Source organism: Ciconia boyciana, chromosome 3 (assembly GCF_034638445.1).
Source record: "Ciconia boyciana chromosome 3, ASM3463844v1, whole genome shotgun sequence".
NCBI classification, from domain to species: domain Eukaryota; kingdom Metazoa; phylum Chordata; class Aves; order Ciconiiformes; family Ciconiidae; genus Ciconia; species Ciconia boyciana.
Genome location: NC_132936.1, coordinates 70,719,119 through 70,736,319, shown reverse-complemented (window position 1 = coordinate 70,736,319; position 17,201 = coordinate 70,719,119). Strand labels below are relative to the sequence as shown.

The window sequence follows — 17,201 nt, the reverse complement described above, 5'->3', positions numbered from 1 at the left end:
GGTATCCTGATATACTGTGATGAAATGTCTTAGGTCCGTTCACTACACTTTTGAAAGTTCCTTCTCTGATAATATTTAGTACTCATTGCAGTATAGTCCTAGACCTCTCCTGGGTTGTGAGTGGAGCTGTTTAAACAAACCTCCCCAACCACCACCCCACCCCCCAAAACTACTTTAAAATCATATTTGAAACATCCAATGCTATTTTTAAGTAGTTTTTTTTAACATCTGTCTTTTGGCATTACCCATACTTTGTTTTTACTGTAACATACTTTGTTGTTACTTTACGTCTTGCCCCAGAGCTGCTGCTTCTGGTTCAACATTGCATCTCAGCAATTTTTATCCTAAAGTAGTGCTATACAGAGCCCAGACTCTGTGCCATTGCAGGAAGTCAAATTCTATTTCCAGTTCCTGGTTAATTTGCTTTTTATGTTTTGTTAATATAGCAAGGGAGTTGCATTCTATCAGTGCAAACCTGAGTTTCAGCATGAGATTTTCCTTGTGACTAATCCAGAGGCACTAGTGCAAGCTCTTCATATAGACATGTTGCATCAGCCTAAAGCAGAGCTTGCAACAGTGCAGTTATTTTCTCTACACAAGTATTGTTACAGTATACAGATTTTCCTAATATAGGTGGGCCCTTAGGAAGCTGGAGTAGGCTAACAGATTTTTTTCAGGTCAGAAGGAATCAAACTGGAGAAACAGAAGAGGGGAAACCCTAGAAAGCAGGAAATCCTGAGTGGTGACTGGTCATCATGCAACCTATCAGAGCAAGTTAGGAGGAAGAAGCATCTGCATGTCTTATCAGCCACAGAAAACAAATTAGCCAGTAAGTGGGAACAAAATTTGCCGTAAATGAAAACAAACTAAGATGAAATAATAGCCATAGGTTAGATGATACTGCGTTCCTGAGGGTTTTTTCTCCTATTTGGAAGGAGGAAAGAATAGTTTGGTTTTTGTTTTTTGCTTTTTAAAAAAATGTTCTTGTTTAATGCATTTGTTATCTTTTCTCTTTTAGCTTCAGCAGTTGATACAGACACTGCAGATACAGCAGCAGAAACCTCAGCCTTCACTACTTCAAGCCCTGGATGCTGGTCTTGTCGTTCAGTTACAGGCCCTCACAGCACAACTTACAGCTGCAGCTGCTGCTGCTAACACACTTAATCCACTGGAACAGAGTGTCTCTTTTAATAAGGTAGAAGTAGAATAATGGAAGTTTGAAGAAATATTTATTGTTAAAATATATGTAGGTGGGAGAGTCTTCTTTTGGATTTTATGGTTTGACTTTAGAGATTTTAAAGATAATGAATATACTCTAAAGTGCTCTATCTTGAAAATTTACAAAAAATGTCTAGAGAGAGTAGTATAAATGAAAATATTAGTTTTATATGAGTTTAGGGCTAAATGGCATTTCATAGAATATCTCAAGTTGGAAAGGACCCATAAGGATCATCAAGTATGAAGATGGATTTGATTTAGCAAAATTAAGCCATTGTTACATGTTTTTCTTCACCCTTTGTAACACCGAAGTGAGAATTGAGCATGTCTTATTTCCCCTTCCTGTGTTTATGATCTGAGGTAGGAAATTATTTCTTACAAGGTAACGAAAGGGAAACATGCAGAAATTTATATACGCTGTTTTCCCAGAAGGGTAAAACATGATTGGACTTGTGATTTTCTTACATTATAAATGCCAAGAAAACTTCTAATCTTAGCCACAAAGTGATGATAAGTGAAGAAATAAGTTTAAGACTGTAGTTAAAACGAGTCAAGTGACACTTTTTAAAGGATATCAAAATGTAAAAAACAAACAAACTGTCTAGGTGAAGATACTTTGTATGTGTTGCAACATATATGCCTATCTTAAAAAAAGTTAAGTAAATACAGAATAAATAAATACAGGAATTTAAGTCGACTAATATAGCTGAATGCCAGGTAGCAATAACCATGCTGACAATTACAGTAGTAATAGTATAATACTATTATAATATATATTATAACTTCTACTCAAAGATTAAAAAAAAAAAACCAACTAAATTTTGTTCCATTATCTTTGGAAAAAACAGCTTGTGAGTAGATAAACTCTGTAGGATTGTCCTGGAGTGAATAAATAATAAGAATAAGGAAGTCAGAGAAGCAAAAACCCTTTTATCTTTCCTAACCCAGATAATCTCTTTTTCAGGCAATTAGCTGCTCAGAACTTGATAAGTGCTGAGTTTAAAGTTTTAGGACAATTTATCTTATATTTCTAGAATTTGATCAGCTTAACTCAAATCTCTGAAATAATAGAGAGTTGTCATTACTAATGAAAGTAATGCAGCTGTAAAAATAAATAAGGAAAAAATGGCCTGTACTCATGCTGTCACAGCTGTAACCATCAACTCAAGTAGGTATAGTCACAGGGAATGAATGCATCAGTTAATAGGAACTGCCTTAATATTTAGATACAAAAAGTAATTAAGAATACGGCATTGTATTGTGGTTTATTCCGCAGACTTCAACTCCAGCATTTATATGGATAGGTGTACTTGTAGGTGTGGCTGTCTTGAATGTTGAGCAACTTAACTGGAGCAAATTGAAGGAATTGGCATTCTGATGAGATGTTTATATACCTTGAGTGAGTTCAGCCTGATGATCTTTAGTTAATTTATGCCAGTAACAGTATGCTGGAGTCTTGTTGTCATGAAAACTGTCAGCTGAGTGAATGTACATGATTGTGATTTCTGGGACTTCGAAGGTAAGTGTTGTGGAAGGAATTCTTGTGGCAGTGTGATAATTTACAAGCTTTCACTAGATATATAGTGTTGATTTGTTCTCGTAAGCTGTGGAAGAGTTGTGTTTATAGTATGTGATCTGTACCTCAGTTCTGCATTATACAAGTAGTGTTAGATTATAATACATCTCAAATTCTCAAATTATTCAGTGTTCTATAGCATCTCTGTGAATGAACTGATAATGTATGTCTTGTTAGTCCATTGAGGCTTTTACTCAAAGGTTATTTAGGCTGCTTTGCAGAAATAGCATGTTGTTTTAGAATTTCCTCTTTTTTTTCCCCCTTTTTTTTTTAATACAACATTCGCGCTACCATACCTATTTTCTCCTTTTTCCGAGGTTTCAGGATTTCTGAATCTAGGTATTATAGAACAGTACATATTAATATATATGTACTAATGGACAATCTTATTTTTGCGATCATAAGTTTTGGGGATAATTTCCTTGCTTTTTTAAATGGTTTCTCAGCACCAGTATCACCTGCCACCTGAATCCCACTTCTCAATAGCTGAAGACCATGAGCTCTGAAGTTGTAGAGTTCTTGTATGCATTTTAGAGACCTTGCAATAGTTTTATATTTAACACAAAATGCCTCAATTGCAGGTGACAATACCGTTAGAGATACAAGTATCAAAAACCAGGGTGTCATAACAGTACAATGAACAGTAACACTGGACTGTTAACAGCCTTTGTTTGAGAACCAGACATACAGTTGCTTAATCTCTGGGGTTCTAGTCTTTATAAGAAAACAAGTTGTTAACAAGTATACTTATAACAACAGAGCATGAGCCAGTAGAGTGCCCTGGCAGCAAAGAGGGCCAGCAAAATCCTGGGCTGTGTGAGCAGGAGTATAGCCAGGTGACTGATGGAAATGATTGTCCCATCTAGACATCCCATCTACTCTAGACTGCATCTAGAGTATCACATCCAGTTTTGCCACCCTGGCCCCCATACAGGAAAGACATTGACAAAGTGGAGTGAGTTTAGTGGACGACCACCAAAATGGTCAGAGCTGGAGCACTGGAGCTGGTTCAGCCTGGGGCAGAGGCAGCTTTGGGGGAGACCTAACAGCAGCCCTCCTGACACCTACAGGAAGGTCAGCAAGAAGATGAAGCCAGGCTCCTCACAGCATGGCATAGCAGCAGGATTATAGACAACAGACAGAAACTGAAATGAAACGGTTCGGAGTGGGTATAAGGAAAGCCTTTTTTCTCATGAGGACAGTCAAGCACTGGGATAGGTTGCTTGGAAAGATTGTCTCAGTTGTTGGAAAATAAAATGTTTCCAAGTCTCAACTGGATAATGCCCCGAGTAACCTGACCTGAGCTCACAGCTGAGCTTGCTGTGAGCAGAAAGTTGGACTGAGACCTACTGAGGTCCCTTTCAACCTGGACTGTCCTGTGATCCCAAGACTTAGGAAGAATGGGGCAGAAGAGATGCTGTCTAGTGGAAATTGATGAAGTATTCTTACCTGAGGTACAGTGGCCAGTCCTGAACATCTTAAAAAAGCTGCAGCAGCAAAATCAGAGAATCTAGCAATTCCTGAAAATAGTAATAAGAAATACTGAATAGTTTCTGTAGAAGATACTGAACAGACTTATGATGGAGTTTAGAGAATGGAGGATGGGGCCATGATATGGATATAGAAATACTTAAATGGTTGAAGGCAGTGTCCAAAAGGCAAATGTTCTGAGTTGGCAGACATCATAAAAGCTGCCTTTTTTAAAATATATAAGCAGTAAGCATCATGATCCAAAGAAAACCGTGAAGCTTGGTTCTCATTCCATGATATAATGATGGCGAACTGGATAACAAATATAAATAGTGCAGGAAAATATTTCTGATTAATACATAAGTAGCCATCTTTTTAAAAAAATCCTTCTTTTTAATAAATTTGGCAGTTCTTCCAGTCATTTGTTTTCAAGCTCTTCAGTCTCCATAGTATCTTGTGGTAATAAGTTGCACAAATTAATATGCATTACGTGAAAAATTCCTTTCTTTTGTCAACATCAAATGTTAGTGGTTTGTAATCTTGCTACATGACCACATCTTTGTGTTATGGTAAAGAAAGATTTTTTTTATCAACATTTCCTATACATTATGTCCTATTCCTTTTGGTTTAACTTCTAAAGAGAATATCCTGATCCTTAAGAATAATTTTGTTTCCTTTGGAATAAAAAGCTTTTTTCATGTCTTTAATCATTCCCATTGCTTTTAATGAACATATTCTCTTTTTAGGTAATTAAAGTAACAGCTGTAGCATTCATGGAAAGTTCTATACTTTTATATGTGTGCGTGTGGTGGGTTAACCTAGGTATCCTAATATTTAATTTGTTTTAATTTATATTGCTTTATTGTAGAGTGTATTCTGTTACAATTTATTTAAAAATCAAGATATTTCAGTTCAGATTTTTCCCTTTAATATCTACTATATTATTTAAAACAAATTTAAACAAAAATCATGCTGCACATTTGCCTGTCTTGGCTGGAAGTTCTTTGGTTTTCGGTGGCCCCAGTTTAACTAAATAATTTCTTTGCACATCATAAATTGTTGACTACTTTCCATTTGTTACTTTTCTCTCATGATTAAATAGTACATATTCTGTTGTCTTCCTTTCTACATTGTCATGGTGGAAGATGCATGATGATTAATAATATTTTACAGATGAGACTGTTTTTCTAAAATGCGTATTTTTTTCAGAGCAGCAGCATTTTGCAAATGCTTTACTTGAAAATATTCTAACAATATGAAAAAAAATAGAAGGTGGCTACCTTGCTTTAAATGGATTAGCTGTATATGGTGAAAGTTATTCTGGATTTTAGCATCGCATCTCACATAAGCTTGATGGTCTATGTTTCTGCTGTGTTTTCTCAGAGATATATTCAGTCCTGCTTTCATATATATTAGACTATTTCATTGGGAAAATAGTTCTAATAATTCTTGATGGATCAGTCTCTTAGCTTATGCTTTGTTCTTCTTGCTGGCCTCCAGTAATTAAGAGTAAATAGAGCATCCTGAGAAAGAAAATGGGCTACTGAATGAATCATCATGGCTTGTTACTGGAGACGGTTTTGCCTTCGTATTTCAAAATAACTGCCCTATGTTCTCATCCTCTTGTTTGTTTTTTTTTTCTGAGACCAAGGTTTGAGAAGTTATGGTGGTTTGTAGTACAGCAATAATGCTGCTTTTCAGAAAACTTCCAAGGTGTAAAGATGGATGGAGATGGGTTTGATAGCACTGAACTATCAATGCATAGTTACTGAAAAAAGGCAATCTCAGTGACAAATAAGATTTGTTGTATTTCTTCATGCTTGTTCTTTAGATTTGTCTTCAAGAAAGTAAAACGCTGCTGAAATGCTTCTGGGCTGTTTAAAAATTAATAAACAAAACAGACTTTTTTTGTTCAGCAGAACTACAGCATAGACATCTTTACCAATAAAACAAGAAGTTTATCCAAGTTTTTCTTTTTCCCTGTCAAATACCTTTCTTTTTATCCCTCTGGAGGCTTATTGCTCTTACATGATAACTGCTTGCTTTGATTTTTTGCAGACTACGTGAGAAGTTGTTTTCAAGGAGCAGTATATTTGAAGGAATTCAGGTTGTCTAAATGACACGTGTGTGTGAAAATACAGTAATTCTTTGTGAAGTAATCAAGCTGTAGGTCTTCTCTTGATATGAGCAGAGCAGTTTGCTGATTGCCAAAGGATTGAATAGTTGGCCTCTTCATAGTAATTTCTTCTAATTAAAGGTACCATTATGTAAAATTAATCTTTATTTAAGCCTTCCTCCAAACTAGCTGTTTATTATGGAAAGAACATGTGGTTGTACTTGTAACAGCAGCCAGAGCTCAAGAAAGCCATGGACAAAATTTGGTATTTGATGCATTCAATAGCTTGGTAGCGGTAGCAGTAGCAGCATGACATTTAATTTTCTATTCAGGTTATTTGCCAAACTTTTTTTTTTTTTTAGTTGAGAAATAAGAGCATTTTTCTTTTGAAAAGTAAATATACGTAAAGAGACATATAAGGAGTACTCAGTAATGCTTATTTTGCTTTCTCCTAGAAGCTGATGGACAGGTTTGACTTTGGAGAAGAATCTGAACAAAACGAAGAGCCTAAAAAGGAAACTCCCACTTCCCAACTGTAAGATCAAGCTATGTTTCTTATGGAAAATGCTAAAATTTGCCTGACACTAGTTGAACATTAGGATTAAATAGTAAGGAAAATGTTGTTTCTTTCAGAGCATAAGTATACTAAAACAGTAGGAAGAGAAAAGACCATTTACTAAATTAATGAAACATAATACATTTTAAAAATATTTAATATAAGTCTGTGTGCCAGAAGTTTTGTTCACTTTAAGATAAAATTAGCACATTCTTTGCTTTGTTAGTTATATTCATAGCGTTAATGCGATAATGATGATAACAGAAGGTGGAACTAGCTACACTATTTTCATTATTTTATGTTTTTAGTTAAACTTGAAAGTCAATTGTGAAGACCTGTTTACCAGCTGTTTTAACCAAGAGAAAACCTGTTGTGTTTTTTTTTGTTTGTTTAAATTATTTCATTTTAGGCCTTTAGTACCAGAATCTGTGAACAACTCGCTTTTTCACCAACTAGCTGAACAGCTACAGCAGCAAAATTTAGAACATCTCAGACAGCAGCTTCTGGAGCAACAGCAGCCTCAAAAGGTAAGAACTCCATCTTGTGGCTGTCGTAATAATTATGTTCTCCACTGATAAAAAATTCACACTCTACTTCAGGACAAAAAAACTGTCTTGTTACCAACACTTCTCTTATAATGAAAATCTTTGTCACCAGCTGATCTTCTGACAGAAGCTTGCAGAGTAAGTGGAATAAGTGGAAGAAAGTGCTTAAAGCAGAAAAAAAAATACGACCAAATATGTGGGATGTACATTTTGCTTCTCTTAGGAAGGAGTACCCTTTAGCTGAGTTACAGATTGACTGTGCTTTGGCTGTTCAGCTCTTTATATGGGGGGGAAAAAAGCTTTTTCCCTGCTGTCAGAAAGAAGGAGGTGAGCACTGAAGTGATTATGCTTCTTTCTGTGAAGGGAGAGCAGCGTGCAAGCCGCTGCTGCAGAACCATCAAGAGGACAGAATAGAGATTGTGGATAACTTTAATTGCCCCTACCAAGCTTTAAGTCTTAGCTAATAAATGTCTCCTTCTGTTGAAGAATCTGAGCTAATGAATAAAGTCACGTATTTCCTGAGAAATTATTAATTAAGAACTGGTGCTCGAGACAGCCCAAGATTCCTTCTTAACTATGTGAATTGGGTCTTCTCTACTCTGCATTGAAGTAAATCGGCTTATTTCTTCTGAGGTTAGTCCTCGGTATTTAGCTGCTTTTTTCCCCTCCTGATCCCGTTACAAAAAAACCCAAAAGTTTATTCTGTCTTGATACTGACCAGATATAAAGTGGACTTTTCTGTGAAGTATTTGGATCTAGTTTCACAGTAAAATAGAAATCTTAGATTGAAAGAAAACCTGAGGGACCACAAACTTAACAAAAATTTGTTGGGGATTTTAGTTTAACCTGTGCAAAGGTGCAGTCACTCAGCTTTCAATCAAGAACGTCATTTGAGTTTTGCATTGTGACTTTGAGTTTTTAATTGTTCAGAAAAATAGTAATTTAATTCTTAGTAGATATTATTTTCTTATTCTACTTCTTTATTTTACTATGTTTTGTTTTTATTTCTCATTTAAATGCAGTAACTGTGAAACTTTGTACAACATAGCTACAGAGTAAATAGTTTTTGATGTTGGTGGATATCTAGCAATTTCTGGCCTTAAACACTAAAAAATGTTATAAAGGAATATAACTTTGAAGAGTGCATCTGTTTTGGGAGCTTTTGATGTGACGTAACTAAAAGTAACTATCTAATTTGAAAATAAAAATGCTGAATGCCTACCTTATTGTAAAATAAGCAGAATTAGAATTTAAATTAATTTTACCCATGAAATTAAGTTACAGTACATTTACAGGTGGAATGTTCATATGACTCACCCCTTATTATTTGATCTTCTGTTCCGACTGCTGTTCCAGAAGTTGTTTCCCTTCAGGTCTGCTCAGCTTCTTGTCTAGTCAATATGGAGAGGAAGTTTTATTTTCACCTTGATAACAGCTAAAAGATACAAACTTCTGCTGGAACTACTCTGTAAAATGACTTCAGCGTGTTATGAGGAAGACTTTCTTTAATTCCATGTTTAAGCATCAGTGAGAAAGATTAAGGAAAAGAGAAGGAAAGATAAAACACAAAATTATTAAGCATTTGATTAGGAGCAGAGGGCGAAAGGAGGAGACAATAGAGGACAGAAGGAGCAACAAGAAATGTAGGAATTGATATCAAGAAACAGACTGTTGAAGAATAATTAAATAAAAAGAAAATGAGACGAAACACATAATGTTAGAAGGAAAATGCATTAACTGAATTATAGTAGAATTTTGTGGTTTTCTGCAAACTATCACTATAAGCTGTTTAAAAATATGAAGATTAAAAAAAACCAACTTGGTACTACATGTCATTCTGCTACCTTTCTACCATTCTCCTGGCAGGTAGAATATCTACCGTTTGTTTAATTGAAGTGAAAATGTAATGAGAATCTCTGCAATGTTTATGCAATATTGGATTACAGGTTTAAAATTACTTTTCAAAATTGTCTTGATGGCATTTCTGAATATTTTCATTGCATTTCCTGTATTTGTTAAATTTCTTTCCTATCTTACAGATGTTTATTCCAAATCTGTACTTTCGATACAATGTACAGGCCATTATAGTTTTTTCTCTAGCAAATCAACAATTTGTATTTTACATTTTTTAATTTTGGTTGTTTTTCAGAACTGCTTGTTTTGTTAGGTCTCATAATTGACATGCTGACATAAATGACAGAACACCCTCCCTTATCTTGTAGTAATTACTTGTCTTAAATCACATACTGTAAGAAAGTTTGGAGTTAAATGTGAATTTTTTAAGTAGTTCAATTGGTATTGCGAATATTTTCATTATCTTAATAGCAAAATATAATTTATTAATGTGTGTGGATGGGTGACCAATGGGTATCTTTCAGTGTCACGGTACATATGGCTGCCATCACTATTGTTTGTCCTGTGAGTTTTTGTTTTCAAGCCACCTAAATTAAGCAACAAATAGTGTACTTTGGTTTTTTTGATTCAGCAAATATATAGTAATTTTTTTATAGTCAGGAATATTAATTATTTCAAAGTTTCGTATTTAAGTTTTTGTATTTATTGTTTTGTATTTTATACAAAAAAAGGAATGGAATGGAGTGACATCTAGTTCAGCTTTCACGTGAATGGGAAGTGGGAAAATAAGAGAAACTTGATAAATAGGTTTTTCAGAGATATTTGAACAATTGTTTCATGTAGTATTAAATTTTGACACAGTAAGCGTTTTTAATTATGAGGCTTTTTATGATATATTACTGTTTGTTATTTAGGCAAGCCCTGAGGAGAATCAAGAAGGAAATTTTGGTTCAGAGCACTCTGCCTCACCATCACAAGGGAGTAGTCAGCAGCAGTTTTTAGAAGTGGAAACAAATGTAGATGATTCAATGGATATTCAACAACAGGTAAAACTATTTAAAATTTGATTACAGAACTTGAAAGGAAAACACATACTAAGATGATTTCAAAATGGGTGATGTGGATGTATGCTTTCATGTAGTTGTATATATTGTGAGTATGTTTATTAAATGTTATTGAACATCTGTTATGTCTGACCTCAGGACATGGATATAGATGAAGGACAGGATGTTGCTGAAGAAGAGATTTTTGAACAAGAAGAGAAGAAATCAGCTGTTCGTTCAAGATCAAGAACTCGTTCAAGATCTCGTTCAAGGTTTCATAATTAACTTGTATTAAGTAAATGAAGGTTTTCTGAAACAAAGTTGCAATTTGTGATTAACATTCTCAATTCTGTATTTTCCAGAATTGTCATGAGCAGGTTTTGGCAATGAAAAGAAAGTGTTCATTTAATATATGTGTATTAGATGCAGACTTTCTGTATGACAGTTCATTTTGCACATCCATGGTCTACTTTAAATTTTTTTTAAGACCTGCTCAGGTAACAAAAATAATCAACGCTAGCAGCTAGTCAGGTTTTCTATGCCAGAAAAATATATACTGTTATGGAAGTTCTTGAATGTGTTTTGTTTTGTTTTAAGCTCAAGGTGTATGTTCTAGTCCTCACACTAATGACATTGTTTAGTTCCTGAAGCAGTTTGAGTGAATATAACAGAAATGTCTGTATCATGCTTTAAGATTGTAGTTAAAAGATTACTAAATTAGAATTTTTTAATTTTTAATTTTTTATTTTAAACTTGGCATACTGAAATTAAGTATTTTGTAGGTCACCAAGAAAACGAAGGTCTAGATCACGGTCAGGCTCTCGTAAGCGTAAACACAGAAAACGTTCACGGTCAAGATCAAGAGAAAGGAAGAGAAAGTCATCTCGGTCATATTCCAGTGAAAGAAGGGCTAGGGAAAGGGAAAAAGAACGTCAGAAAAAGGGATTGCCTCCTATACGGTCAAAAACACTAAGTGGTAAGTGGCAGCTGGTTACTGTTTTAATAATGTAGTATTAAAGGGGAAAAAGGCTTTGTTTTTCATTGAAAGAACAAGATTTAGCTTGAGTACTGTTACAAAATACATACTAAATTTTGTAACATACTGTTACAAAATAATACTGTTACAAATCATAATTTTTTTTTATAAATCTAATTTCTGATGTTTGTTACAGCTTAGACAGGTACATCATTTCATCTTAGAGGAAAACAAGTGTCATACTGTTCTGCTGATGATTTTACTCATACTGTTGCACCAATTATTTTACTTCTGAACAGAGAGTAGCAAGGGCTGTCCCTAAGTTACAATCTGCTTTCTCTTTAATGCTGTCTTCTATGGGGCATTCGAAGATGAACAGCGCTTGATCTGAAAATTGGTATGCTGATAAGACATTTAAGTATGTGGTACACACTTTGGACACTTTGCTGAATATCTTAAATAGAGGCCAATTTTGTTAAACTTTTATTAGAGTGCTTTTTAAATAGCTTTTCACAGGAACATAGAGCCAAAGCTGGTGGAAATGTGAAACAAGTCATTTGCTGTCATAAGACACACCATAATGGTTGTATCTTAAGAAGGTATCCAAAAACCGACTGTATTTCAGCTTCTGCAGAGTGCTACTGTGCACTGCTGTTGTTTCTACAGAGAATTTGCATACTGAAAAGAAGGAAAGTAGCAGGGATAAGGAGAACTTCCTTCACACAGTTGCTTAAATCAAAGGGAATGTATTTTGAGCTGAGCTCTAGAACAGTGAAATTGGGTGTAGTCATTGCTACTGTATCAGTGTAGCCCATTGCTGCTGTTAGCAGGACTCTGGATTCTTGGGATGCACAATTGTACTTAATTTATTTTTGTAATGAACTTGTGTTCCCAAATTTAACTTTGTTTAGGTAGTTTATACATAGTTTCTGATGTAGTTTTGCATTTATTTTGTGTTTTAAAACTATATCGTTTATCTGACAAGCAGTTCAAAATTCATTTTTGCAAAGGAAAGAGTGTTCTGTTCTCTTCACATTAATCTTTTACATAATTCCAAGGTGGCTTCAAACTCAGGACTTTTCTACAGTTTAGATGTATATTTTTTTTCTTCTCTGGCTTTTCACATGAAAAGAGGCAAGTCAGTTTTATGGCATAGATTTCTCCCAGTAGTCCATAAAGCACAGAGGTATAATCAGAATGGATGGGAACTGGGAGGCAGGGATGTTAAGTAACCTGATGAACAACAGCAGCAAGTTAGGTCCTGTGAAGTGACCTGGCTCATGGAAAGGAGATATTAAGAAGGCTAAGTGAAGTGTGGAAACTTGGGGGGGGTAAATAAATAAATAGGTAATTCACCTGACAAGCGTTTTACTTCATGAAATTTGTTCAGTGACAGCCACTGTTACCACTTGCTGATGAGGTCTGAAGAATTGTATCATAGAGCTTAACACCATGCGAAACAAAAGGGCCATCTACAAGCATGTGAGGAACAAGTTTTGTCCAAGAGAAATCTTAAGGCTGGTCATTCTCAGTACCACTGAGTACTGCTGTCATTTGAAAATACCAGTTGATAGAGGAACACACAACACTGGTTTCCAGTTTGGTGCACCAAGATTGGTACAGGAAGGACATGTGATGTATCATGATGATAATGAAGGATGTTTCCTTGGTTCAGGATGGGGCAGGCCCAAGAGATCCAGGTTGTCTGATTTTGCTCTGCCTTAGATCCTTTAAGATCCTGGATGGATTACTCAGGGCAGTAAGAAATTTGAGGAAGACTACCAATATTGGCCTAATCTCTTGCTGGTTTAGATCACACTATGTTAAGTGGAAATAACTGCTATAGTTTGTCAAGGCTTGCACACATAGATTGGGTAATATTTGGAAGATGAAAGAACTGGAACCACGTACATATGGAAGAAGGAAGTTCAAGCTCACATGTCAGTGTTTATATTTGGTGAGGGGGACAGGGGTAGGCATTTGGGAGACAAATTGCAGGAATCTGGGCTTGTGGTGGAATTGACAAGAGTCAGAAGTATCATGGACATCTTCAGCTCAGTGGTGGGCTTCGGCCAAGTTTGTCTTTCTGGGATGGCCCAAAGGTAAAGTAAAAGTATAGTTTCTGTTTCTTTCAGGTGAAAATGCATTGCATAATAGTGCAGTTAAATTCCTTCTTTAATACACTTCTAGCCAGTTAGAACTTAATCTTACTTTGTTAAAACTGACTTTAAATCCTATAGGCATGGTTTTTATGGAACATGGAATAGAAATTATTATTAGTAATTTCTACTGCAGTTTACCTTAGCTAATAATCTACAGAATTTTATTTTTTCATTTCTTTTAAAACAACTATTTTGTTTAAAAGAAAATGAAACAAGAAGAATGAACACTTGTACTGAGTATCTGTTTGGTGTCTTTTAACCTTTTAATATTTTTGTTAATGTACTTAATCTCTATATAGAAAGTAATAGATTTACTATTCTTGCTTTTTGATCAGTGATTTCTGTGCAATTGTAAAGCCTTTTATATCCATGCTATAGAGTATTTTATAAGCTAACATTCTAGTATTTTGATTGACATGAATGTGTCTCTTGACAGTTTGCAGTACTACTCTTTGGGTAGGTCAAGTAGACAAGAAGGCTACACAGCAAGATTTAACTAACTTGTTTGAAGAATTTGGACAAATAGAGTCTATTAATGTAAGTAAGCGCCTTATTCATGCATTTTCAGTGATTGCAGACTAGCAACTTAATCATGCTTATGCCTCTGAATTCCTTTTAGCAGCTTAAGCTTGTATTAAGGAGACTGGTTTTTTTTAATCACTGTTTAAAAACTGTGGCTATGATATTTGCTTGTTGGTTTCCAGGTACTGTCTTTTGAAGCACTAAAGACAGTGCACTTTGTGGTAAAATGGCTTTTCCCAAGCACTAACAATTTACACAATTTTTTAAACCAGGGTCTTAACAAATAAAAAGTTATGTCTTTTCTCTTTTTGTGATGTGGCACGGGACAGGTATCATTTTTCCTTGGACTAATGGACAGAAACTGATGTGTATCCACATTGCGCTTTGGTTACGTTCCATACAGAGGGTTCCTTAAGTGGAATCAACATGGATAAAACATTTAGAAGAAAAGAAATTGTACTGTAAACAAGTATTTATTCTAAAATGTGACAAAAAGGTGCTTATAATTAGGAGATACGTTTCTCATTATTTAGTCATTTAGATGTAGATGTTTAGAGTCGTACTTTGGTGTTGCCTGAATTCAGCTTCAAGAGAAAGTATTTTTCTCCTAAAATAACGTATCTACATGAGGGAAATATGGATTTTTGTCTCTTGTTTCATCAGTTTTAAAGGGTTTCTCGTGCAATTTCATTCATTTCAGATGTTTTCACTATTTTTTAATAGTAAAATTGTTATATATTTTCATTAACACTTTTAATTATATCAAGTTATATATTCATATATATAATTAATAAGGAACAGTTTTTGTGGCATTACAGAATCTTTCAAAAAGCTTCACAAGTCAGAAAAAAATCATAGCCTGACATTTAAGCCTCATTTTGATTTGCAGGGACTAGCAATTAAGAAGGTTCAAAGGAAAGTAATGTGACAACCATAATGTCCCAGTGCCTGTTACGTTTCAGAAGCAAACCATACTGTAAATAGTTCATCGTACACGTTCCACAAAGCTTTAAGTACCTAGGATAACATCGTTGTATGTCTTAAACATATTTTTGTAACACTTCATTAAAATCTGTTATCTTAAATATTTTTGTGCATTATGTTACTCTGTGCTCCTAAACAACATAAAAGCACACCTATATTTTACAACATTTGACTAAAACTAAAGCAGTTGTCATACATGATTTGCAAACTTTCAAAGATTACATGCCACATCATACTTTTCTTTCCTAAATAAAACATTAAAGCTAATGGAAATCACACTTCAGGAATGAGAACTCTACCCTTCAAAAATGTAAGATACTTTTAATCACTAGTTTGCACCTCTGTGAAAGGTGGTTGCTCAGATTGTGGTGAATTTGGAGCTTAATAAGAGGTAGCAACCTCTGCTTTTCTGAAGTTGTCATAGTATAGCTCCCAATTCTTGCCTGCTCCATGTTGTTCAAATCTTTCATGCCATTTTTAGCACCCATTCTTCAGCTTGCTGCTGCTTCTTGAAAATGTTATAACTGAAGTACCCTGCCAATATCACTCTTAAGTTTTGCTGATGCTCAAAATTGTTAATATTGCTGATTAAGGTAACGATTGTTTAGAATGTAAGCCTTTCCTTTTTTAGTATTAGTATTCACTTGTATAGTTACGTAATCTGAAGTACTGGTTTTCCTACTTTTTAAACACCTTTGCTTTTTTGCCGTAGATGATTCCCCCAAGAGGTTGTGCTTATGTCTGTATGGTTCATAGACAAGATGCGTATCGTGCTCTTCAGAAACTTAGTTCTGGGTCCTATAAAATTGGGTCTAAAATTATTAAGGTAAGTTGATTTTAATCTAAGGATGCTATCCATTTCAAATACAGTACAGTTTTAACATGATGGTTTGTCATTTAGCAGCTGTTCATTCAAATGTACAATATGGAGAAGAAGAATGAAGCAATAAGGTGTAAATTGTTTTCTTTCCTCTCTGTGTGAAATGCAGCTTTTAACAGGCGATATGGAAGATAGTAAAATGGAATTATGACTTGACACTTAGGAAATACTTGGAGAACATTTTATGTACATGCTAGTGATAAGAGTACAAGACTGTAAACAACCTAAGTCCTGTACCTGCCCAAGTGGATCACTTAATATTACATTTGATAGTATTCTTACAGAATTAAGTATATGATTAAATGCTGTGGGTTTTTTCTATTTTCTTTGATGCTTTAGGATGAGTCCTTGAAATACTGTATTTTTAACTTCCCCATATATATGTTAGAATTAATGTATAACAAATTTAAGCTTTTTGATGTAATTAATCTTCCACATACCTGTTGTTGCAGAGGCCAAGTAAACTTCCTACAGGTTCATTTAAAATTAAAAATTTGTTAAAACTTCAGTAAATAGATACTGAAGACTGATCTGCAGTGACAGAAACATGAAGGAAGTGATCTGAAATACTCTGTTCACAGGTTATATGATTTAACCAGATTCTCTGGTTGGGTTTTGTTTTCAGATTGCCTGGGCTTTGAATAAAGGTGTGAAAACAGAATACAAGCAATTCTGGGATGTGGATCTGGGAGTTTCATATATTCCTTGGGAGAAAGTAAAATTGGATGATTTGGAGGGCTTTGCTGAAGGTGGCATGATTGACCAGGAGACAGTGAATACAGGTACGGACACTAACAATGATTGTCCTAGTAAGAAAATGTGTTTATTTTGGTAATTGCAAATCCTCAGAAATTTTATTGTTTTAGGTAATACATACTCTTTTTCAATTTACATAAATTTTAATAGCTACTTGTTTACAGTATAAATGGCATTGTAATAATGAAATCTAGATTGTTTTTGTAGACAAGTAACTAATTAATTGTCATGACAATGAGGAATTAGTGACAAAGGGGAATTAATTTAAGCAAGTTAATAAAGGTTAGCATTTTTTAAAACAGTTGTAAATTTTCTGTGTACTCATTTCCAAGTATGTAAAATATTAATTTGTGTAGAAATTATGATCTGCTTGTGATTGTGAAGAGTCTTATGTTCAGGTATAAGACTTAAGTTGGAATTGGAACTTGTCCAAATAGGCACAGCTTAGCTGAACCTTAAGGTATTTCCTCCATAAAGTTGAAGAGACAGGAAAGCAAGTAATGTTAGACCTTACTCTGAAACCCAGTTAAGTGAGAGGTTTGT

At 34.6% G+C, this 17,201-nt stretch overlaps 1 protein-coding gene across 6 annotated transcripts in view; it reads left to right on the top strand.

Annotated features, from left to right (window-relative positions):
- The window catches only part of SCAF8 (SR-related CTD associated factor 8), a 171,644-nt gene that overhangs the window by 37,413 nt on the left and 117,030 nt on the right, over positions 1–17,201 (top strand). For 4 of the 6 annotated variants that reach the window (XR_012041526.1, XM_072856062.1, XM_072856061.1 and 1 more), the window contains 9 exons: positions 1,019–1,195; positions 6,836–6,915; positions 7,346–7,463; positions 10,250–10,381; positions 10,538–10,650; positions 11,161–11,354; positions 13,953–14,053; positions 15,735–15,848; positions 16,528–16,684. Coding sequence is in view for 5 of the 6 variants with exons in the window: in XM_072856062.1 (XP_072712163.1) it covers positions 1,019–1,195; positions 6,836–6,915; positions 7,346–7,463; positions 10,250–10,381; positions 10,538–10,650; positions 11,161–11,354; positions 13,953–14,053; positions 15,735–15,848; positions 16,528–16,684 (1,186 nt within the window). In the remaining variant the exon portion in view is untranslated. Of the gene's footprint in view, positions 1–1,018; positions 1,196–6,380; positions 6,522–6,835; positions 6,916–7,345; positions 7,464–10,249; positions 10,382–10,537; positions 10,651–11,160; positions 11,355–13,952; positions 14,054–15,734; positions 15,849–16,527; positions 16,685–17,201 lie in introns of those variants that run through there. The other 2 variants (XM_072856063.1, XM_072856065.1) reach the window with 2 other exon arrangements.